This window comes from Hypomesus transpacificus, unplaced genomic scaffold (assembly GCF_021917145.1).
Source record: "Hypomesus transpacificus isolate Combined female unplaced genomic scaffold, fHypTra1 scaffold_271, whole genome shotgun sequence".
Taxonomy (NCBI): domain Eukaryota; kingdom Metazoa; phylum Chordata; class Actinopteri; order Osmeriformes; family Osmeridae; genus Hypomesus; species Hypomesus transpacificus.
The window spans coordinates 88,567-96,517 of NW_025813798.1; the positions used below are offsets into that span (position 1 = coordinate 88,567).

At 52.7% G+C, this 7,951-nt stretch overlaps 1 protein-coding gene across 3 annotated transcripts in view; it reads right to left on the reverse strand.

The window, feature by feature from the left end:
- The window catches only part of LOC124463278 (transcription factor SOX-6-like), a 43,880-nt gene extending 36,293 nt beyond the window's left edge, over positions 1–7,587 (reverse strand). The window contains exons 1-2 of one of the 3 annotated variants that reach the window (XM_047015109.1): positions 7,279–7,587; positions 2,729–2,808 (exon numbers count right to left, since the gene is read on the reverse strand). In XM_047015109.1, the coding sequence (XP_046871065.1) occupies positions 2,729–2,808; positions 7,279–7,474 (276 nt within the window). In that variant the 5' untranslated portion in view covers positions 7,475–7,587. The remainder of the gene's footprint in view (positions 1–2,728; positions 2,809–7,278) is intronic. The other 2 variants (XM_047015110.1, XM_047015111.1) reach the window with 2 other exon arrangements.
- Positions 7,588–7,951: the final 364 nt, after the last annotated feature.

The window sequence follows — 7,951 nt, forward strand, 5'->3', positions numbered from 1 at the left end:
CGCTTTGTAGCTCCGTTGTTCCAGTTTGCTCCAGCGGCATCTTCGCTGCATCCTCTTTTGTCCTGATGTGACTCGCGTCGCACACATAAACACGCGTGCGTGGGGCCCGCTCACACACACGCACCACTCAAAAGCACCACACACACACACACACCCTGTGCTAGTCCTTGACTCTCGGCACCCCAGCCAATCGACTACTCGACGCAGGAAGACGGTCAATAATGTTACTATCAGTTGGAAGGGGAGTCAAGTTAACTTAATCATTTCCATTTCTGGCTTGATATGATGTTTTAATGATGCTGCCTCCCAGTGCTTTGTAGAAGAAGAGATGGCAGTCGCAGGGCATGTTGATCTCAGCCATGGAGGAAAGGGCATGTTTGACTAGCCTTGCTGTTTTAAGGAGAATCTCTTGGCAGGGTAAATAGCAGCTGGCGTAGGAATCTACAGCAAGCGGACAGACTTCAATTAATGGGAATGCACTTCTTTTTGTTTACTGTGTTCGGTAAAGGTCAGCCAAGTCATGGTCTAGCAGGCTCTGTTTCAGTCCATTCCCAGGGTTAAATACATTATCAGAATTAATGACCTAAACCCCCTCCTCTCCTTTACCCTCTTCTCCTCTCCTCTCCTCTCTCCTCCTTTCCTATGACACCCGGTCCAACCCTCAGATATATGACCGTCCGACCTGGAGCAGCTCTATAAATAGAAACACCTCAGCAACTGTGGGTTATCCCTTGTTCTGGTCTTCTCTGCAGTGCATCGACACAGCCCAGGCTAAACACACACACACATACTGTATACTGCCCTGTCACACTACCTCAAACACACTGTACGATCCACGCTCATACTACCCCGAACACACTGTAAAGGAACGTGAACGTACAGACACACACACACACACACACCACACATACACACCACATCCACACACCATCCACACATACGTACACATGTATACACATATACCCCCCCCCCTCATAAATAAAACACATGTACACATCCATCCACAACTGCACACACACACAGCCTCCTCAACCCGAGCACTCACACCACACCTTCCTCCATCCAGAGGATTGTTCTTCCCAAGCCTGCGTGATAAAGCACGACTCTCCAGCTCCAGCTGCAAGCATTGTTAGGACTTGCCAAGCCTCATTAATGCTGAGAGCGATAAGCTCTGAAGGACAAATTGTGCTCGTGTATCAGCAAGAAAGAAGGGGGGGGGAAAGCAACAAGACCCTTTCCTCTCTTTCTCCCTATCGGTCGCTTTGATACTTTCTCCCTTGTTTCTGTTTTGCCACCAGCCCGGCCATCAGAGAGCTTAATGTCTAACTGCTATCCTCAACTTATCACCACTGTTGACTAAACAAGCGGAGCTACAAATGTAGCGCTAGCACAGCTGTTCGTGTGCCTCACTTCTTACTCTCTATTTAGTTTCAAAGACACATGACTTAGATACAACTGTTTTTGAAATATTTTGATACAATAAACACAAGTTTCAATGGTATCTTGTCTTTCTTATAGGGCCACAAAAGGCTTTGATCATACCAAATCAAGCAAACAGCAGGAGAAAAGCATGATGGGAATTGTATAGATGATGTCAACTTCCCAGAACTTCCATTTCATATATACAAATATGTTCAGGGAAAAGGAACGGTTGTCAATCTGGAAATCAGGAATCTGATCAAGTTTATGAGAGTGCCTGGATAATGGTGTTACAGTAATGACAATGATAATGGCCTGGAGGTTAGAAGAATATCGCAGATAATTATCTTTATTAAACATTATTGCCTGAGGTTAGCCCCTGACTAAAGTTCAGCAGGTGAGAGAGAGAGAGAGAGAGAGAGAGAGAGAGAGAGAGAGAGAGAGAGAGAAAAAGAGAGAGAGAAAAAGAGAGAGAGAAAAAGAGAGAGAGAAAAAGAGAGAGAGAAAAAGAGAGGAGGGTGGGGGAGACAGAAAGAGGGGATTATGAAAGAGTGGGAGTGTGTGTGTGAGAAAGAGAGAGAGGGAGAGAGAGAAGTAGAGAGAGATAAAGAGAGAGAGAGAGAGGCAGAGAGAGAGAGAGAGAGAGATAGAGAGAGAGAGAGAGAGAGAGAGAGAGAGAGAGAAGAGAGAGAGAGAGAGAGAGAGAGAGAGAGAGAGACCTGTGACAATGCTCCTGGTGCTGCCTGCGGGGCTTGGAGCCTATCCCAGCATTCTCTCTGCCTTCTCACATTCTCTGCCCTGGGAGAACCTTCTACTACACAGAGTCTGATAGGACCATGGATTTTCGACTTTCTCTGCCACTGTCTCTCTCTGTCTTCCACTTTGTTTGGTATGCACACAAGCTTACACAAGCACACACACACACACTTATACAATGTACACTGCACTGAGCATTGTAACACAGGCACATTACAACCGATCTTAGCCAGCCAATAAAACAGAAGATATAATATCCTAACATCTTAATATAATAACATCCAGCGTAACACCCTGAGATTCGAGCTACCTGGAGTGATGCTGATTCTCTTTAATGGCTCTTATTATCCTGCCCCCCCTTCCCTGGAGGGGCTAGGGGGGTTCAATTCTCCATAAAACAGGCTAAATAGCACAAGCACAGTGATCATCTGCTGGGAGCCGGGGCCTCCAGGATTATTTAGTGAGCAGCTCATTACTTAGCATACAGCTGCACTGACGTCTCAGGGCCCCGAAGCTTGGCAGAGGCCCGAGTCTCCTCCGTCGTAGCACATACCTGGAGCTGGAGGGGGCTGAGTCCTGACGCGGCCGCAGCTGCTATTGTGGATGGAATGAACTGCACCGGGTAGTTATCACCTGCCGGAGTGAGAGGAGGGAGAGAGGGAGGGAGGGGAGGGAGGGAGGGGGGAGAGAACAATGCAAGCAGGTTGAGACAATGAGCAGGCCTACAGCGTCCGGACAAGTGCCAACACGGTCCCCCCCCCCCCCGCGCTACCTCCCCCACCTCCTCCGCCTCCCCCCCTCGTTAAGGAGTGCAGAGCTGGGTAGAGACGAGGCAGACAAGGCCCTCGGCTCCCGGCCCAAACATCTGCACCAACAAAAGGCTCAGCTGGCCCGACTGGAGCAGGATTACCCAGGAACGTACAGTACCACCCCCCACCCCCACCACCCCAAACCCTCCCATCCACACCATCCACCCCACCTACGCCCCCCCCCCCCCCCCCCCCCCCCCTGTTCTCAGGGAGAGAGAGACAAGGAGGCATCGTGACGGTTGACAAGTTGAGTTTTTTTAGGGCTTGTTTGGTGTGTGTGTTTATTTGTGTGTGTGTGTGGTGAATATCTTTGAGTTGATTTGTGATGACACAGATGAAGCGGCGTGTTGTCTCAGGCTCTGCCGACTCGTCTGCTATTGTCTGAGGCGCCATTGTTTGCTTTGCGCCGATCGTTTTGGCACGGCCGAGAGAGCACTTGTTTCTCAACCGGTTAGAACAAGTGTGTAGTTACAAAAACACGGGTAACAAATACATTCTTATCTCCTTATCGCCGTGTAGCAACCGTGTATGAATTACCTTCTAAGTAGAACCCTTTTATAGCTGCTCAGAGCCTTGGCTGGCCGTCGTGGCTAGGTTTGACTGACATGCATGGAACAAGCAAGGGGGGGGGGGATGGGGGGGTCTATGATTGATGTCCAGGAGGGTGTTGAGTGTGTAACTTAGTACCAGAAGCTTTCACACACTCGGTCCAGTGTGCGGAGACAGAAAGAACAGCCCCTGTGAGACAGATCAGTGGAGTGCTTTCTGACTGGTCGGCCGGCCGTCTGGCCGTCTGGCTGGCTGGATGTCTCGCAGAGGGGAGGAGGTTTTGACAGAAGCCTGTGTATGGAGGGAGGTGGGCGGGGGGGGGGGGGGGGGGGAGTTGGCCCCTGTTCAGACCCCACTTCTCCCTGTCACTTCTTCTCACAAACATATGGAGCCATTAAGGCCCCAGGCACGAGGGTAAATGTATATGCCGTCTCTCTGACTGTGCCCTCGCCCCCGCGCCGCAATCTTGTACAGCACAGCATATCGTGATACAGCCAGGGAAATTCAATCCCCATTTAAGGGCAGGGGCAAATAAAGTAGACACACCCGTAGAGTGAATTCAAATAGTGCCGTGAGAGGGAGAGGGCAGGCGGAGGCGGAGGGCAGGGGGAGGGCAGGGAGCTGAGGGTCATTACACCGACCACCTCAATGGCCCCATTTCCTCACCTCTTCTTGATCAGCGTGATGACTATGCCCCGCGAAGGTGAGAGAGGGAGCGAGAGGGAGCTCGGCCTGTCACGGCGTGCGCTCGCGTGTGTTTCCCGAGCGAGGAGGGTGGGGGGAGTTGGCAGGCTGGAAGGATGTCAGATGATGTCAGATGAGACCAGGTCAGGTGTCAAGTTGTGTGTGTGTGTGTGTGGGGGGGGGGGGGGGCAGACTGGTGGGACTTGAGCCAGGCTGGTCCCATGCTCCAGCCCCGCCATCAGGATGCCAGGGGCCCCTGGTGACGACGCCATGGCTTGGGTAACGTCTCACTGGGTACGTGTGTGCGTGCGCGTGCGTGTGGGCAAGGGAGGGGATTCAAAGGACCATTCCGACTCGCAAAACGAAATCCGAAAGACGCCCACGGGGCAGACGGTACCGCGCGTGCGTCCACGGCTGTGACAGGTCACTCACAGGTCCTCTATCGCAGGACAGCCACCCTGTGGCATGTCACGTGCTCCCAAGTGCATGGGAGGGCGGGAGCGCGCCGCCGCACGGATGTCACGTGTCACCGCGGCACGACGTCGACGAGGAGCCGCCCGCGAGTCCCCCATCACACCTCGGAGGAGAGACCCAGCCTCCGCCGAGGCATCCCACAAACCCATTAAGGCCTGCGTGTGTGTGTGTACACACAGTGGGGAGGGGGGTGGGCTGTGGGAGCGGGTGTCTTTACGGTGTGTGTGTGTGTGTGTGTGTGTGTGTGTGTGTGTGTATATCGGCGGGTCTATTTGTTTAAAGGATGACCCTGCGTCTGTGCTGTCGCCACGCTGCACTGGGCCATTGAGCCCAGTCTGAGGGCGCAGGGCCGCTGGGCCGCTGAGCTGGGATGGCCCTGTCGGGGTCGGGGCCATAAGCAGGGGACCCCGGGACTGTGTCTCTTCCTGATGACATCAGATTAGCGCGACTCAGCGTGGAAGGGAGCACTTGGCCGGTGCGCCGGCGTTCATGGAGGACGGCCCCAGCAGTGGACAGGCTGGCCGTGAGAGGCTACGCTGGATGTGCTGGGGGTCGTTGGTGGTAATGGTGGTTTCCTGGTCATTCTGTCGACTATAGGGCTCGTTTGACTGTTTGGTTATGTGCTCATGAATAATTCAGGAGCCGCACATGAGAAGGCCCCCTTGCCGGGGCTCCATAACAACTCCTGTTATCTCAACCAAAACGCTTTTCGCCGTCAAACGTACACTGGAGGAACGCATGATAACAGCCCCCCCCCCCCCCCCCTTCTGCCCCCCCCCCACCCCCCCTCCTTCCCCTGAACCACCATGGCGCTTTGTTCCAGCTGTCATGGCTCTGTAGTTCCAAAATAGCTGACTTTTTATTTCTTTTTTGTCATCCTGTGGCTTTATAGTTCATTTATTTGCTGTGCGACCTACCACTCCCTTTCATGTTCTGTTGTTCACCTGCTGACGACTGGCCGTTCCCTTCACTCTGTGCCTGTATCCGGAGCTGTGTTGTGTGTGTGTGCGTGTGCGCAGAACGCATTGTGTTGCCCCCGCGTTTTGACAAGGCGCTAACAAAAGCGACGTTTGGCGAGATCTGGTAGACTGGAGGAGACCATGGACTTTCCCACCCTCTACGCGACTAGCGTAAATCCTGCTGTGGCAGGTCTTCCTCTCCCAGCTTCTAGCTTGCCCTCGTCCCTCACTCTCCATTCACTGCCTTCTGGTTCTCCAGGTCCCCAGGCAGCTACGGTGCCAAACAGGAGTTTGCCGAATCAAGGCTTCTGGTATGTTTCTGTTTACCTACACAGGTTACGCAATAATATTTGCTGGGAGTGACAAGCCCTTTGCAGTGCCAGACCAGATCCAGTTAGGCTGTGCCAGATCGGGGCCAAATGAGAGCTGGAGAGTGTCTGGGAGCTCTCCAGGACAGGGATGTGGTTTAATATTTAATTACAGCAGCTCAGAGTGGCACATCTTTAATTCAGCCAACAATGAGGCGAAGAGACATGGGCTAAGGGTTAGTGCCCTGGCAGGGAGTCAATCAACATGCTGTTGCAATTTCCCACAAATTTGTTTTCTGATTTGGAATGCTCGCGTGCAGAGCCTCCCCGTCTCTCCCTCTCTCCGTTCGTCAGACAAAAGGAAATTGGAGGCATGCCGCTACAGGCTCCAGGATCACTAGCTCCTCAACGAGGGGGACTCAATATTCCTGTTCCGTTCATAGAAACGTTTTTCGCTTTTTACTTGTCACTAATTCAATCTGAAGGTGAAACGGACTGAATCCTAAAGTAATGCTAAGCTCGTGCCGGAAGGAGAGTTGGGCATAGCGTGCCGGGTATTGTGTTTTCGCTCGAGCTGATTCTTGGACAGTGATTATAGTGAGGTACATCGGGACACTTTCATGTTGGAAAGCTGTTTACATTCCTCCGGTCCACTACCCATATCTATTGTTCCACCGGCAGGCAGGCAGGCACACTGCCTTGAACGAAAACCCATCCAAGGTTTTCCCCCCCATTCCAAGGTGACACAGAATGGACGTGCGTCATTCAGCAGACTGAGGAGGCCATCCTGCCTCTGTCTTTGATGGTGTGAGGACTTTCACAAGGTTCCGAGTACATTAGTCTCTACAGAGACGCGAAAAACTACTTTTTTATGACATACAATATAGACAATAAAAACATTAACATGAAGGTGAAACAAGTGTGCCGAGAGAGGTGGAGGGAGACAGAGAGAAAAAAGAGACATATAGAGAGAGTGAATAAAGACATGTTCAACGAGTTAGTGTGTGTAAAGGGAGAAAAGAGGAAAGAGAACAAAAGAGTCTGTGAAATAGAAAAGAGAGTGAAACAGAGAGGTGGGAGGGTGTATAGATAAAGTACAGATAACAGAGGGATAATAGAGGGACACACAGAGAGAGAGAGAGAGAGAGAGAGAGAGAGAGAGAGAGAGACAGAGAGTGAGAGGGGGGTGTATAGTGGAAGCACAGAGAGGAGAGAGTCATCGAGAGGTAGAAAAAGAGAGGGGGGGGGAGAGGGACAGTGTATGTACAGAGAGTAAACATGATAGAGAGAGAGAGAGAGAGAGAGAGAGAGAGATCATACCTGGCTTGTAGGAGAGTCCCGGGGGGAAGAGGAAGCCTTGCTGTGCAGCGGCGGCTGCTGCCAGCGTCCGCTGGTCGTGTGGAAAAATGGGGATCATGAGCGGAGGCATGTGACCCTGGACCTGCTGAACAGAGAGGGAGCGGAGATCAGAGAGATGCCCCGGCACACACACACACACACGGGCACCCAGGGCCATGGAGCCAAGCAGGGGGAAAGAGCAGATCACAGAGCAGCCTAACGTCTCCTGACAGGGGTTCTCCTCCACACACGGCCCTCGTGTGCTCACACAATACCTGGCCCCGGCCACGCCAGCGCATAATCCCAGCCACGATTTCACATCAGCACATCAAAGCAGCCGGCACACGTGTATTGTCCCCCCCTCCCCCCCGGCCTGGTGGGTTTGACAGGAAGGAGTCTGGGGATGGGAGGAGGGGAGGGGGCAGGGTGGGAGGGAGGGGGGGGGGTACCTGTGGTGGGTTATGTTTGGTAGGGGAAGCACTGACAGTGACTGATAGGGAATGATAGGTACAAGCTGGAGTGGGGATTGACTAAAGCAATGTCCTGAGGCTATCAGTTACCAGTGTCAGTGGTTGGAGCGGCACATGAGCACACACACACACACGCACACACACACACGCACTCACACTCACCCTGACTGACAGGGGAGGATCAG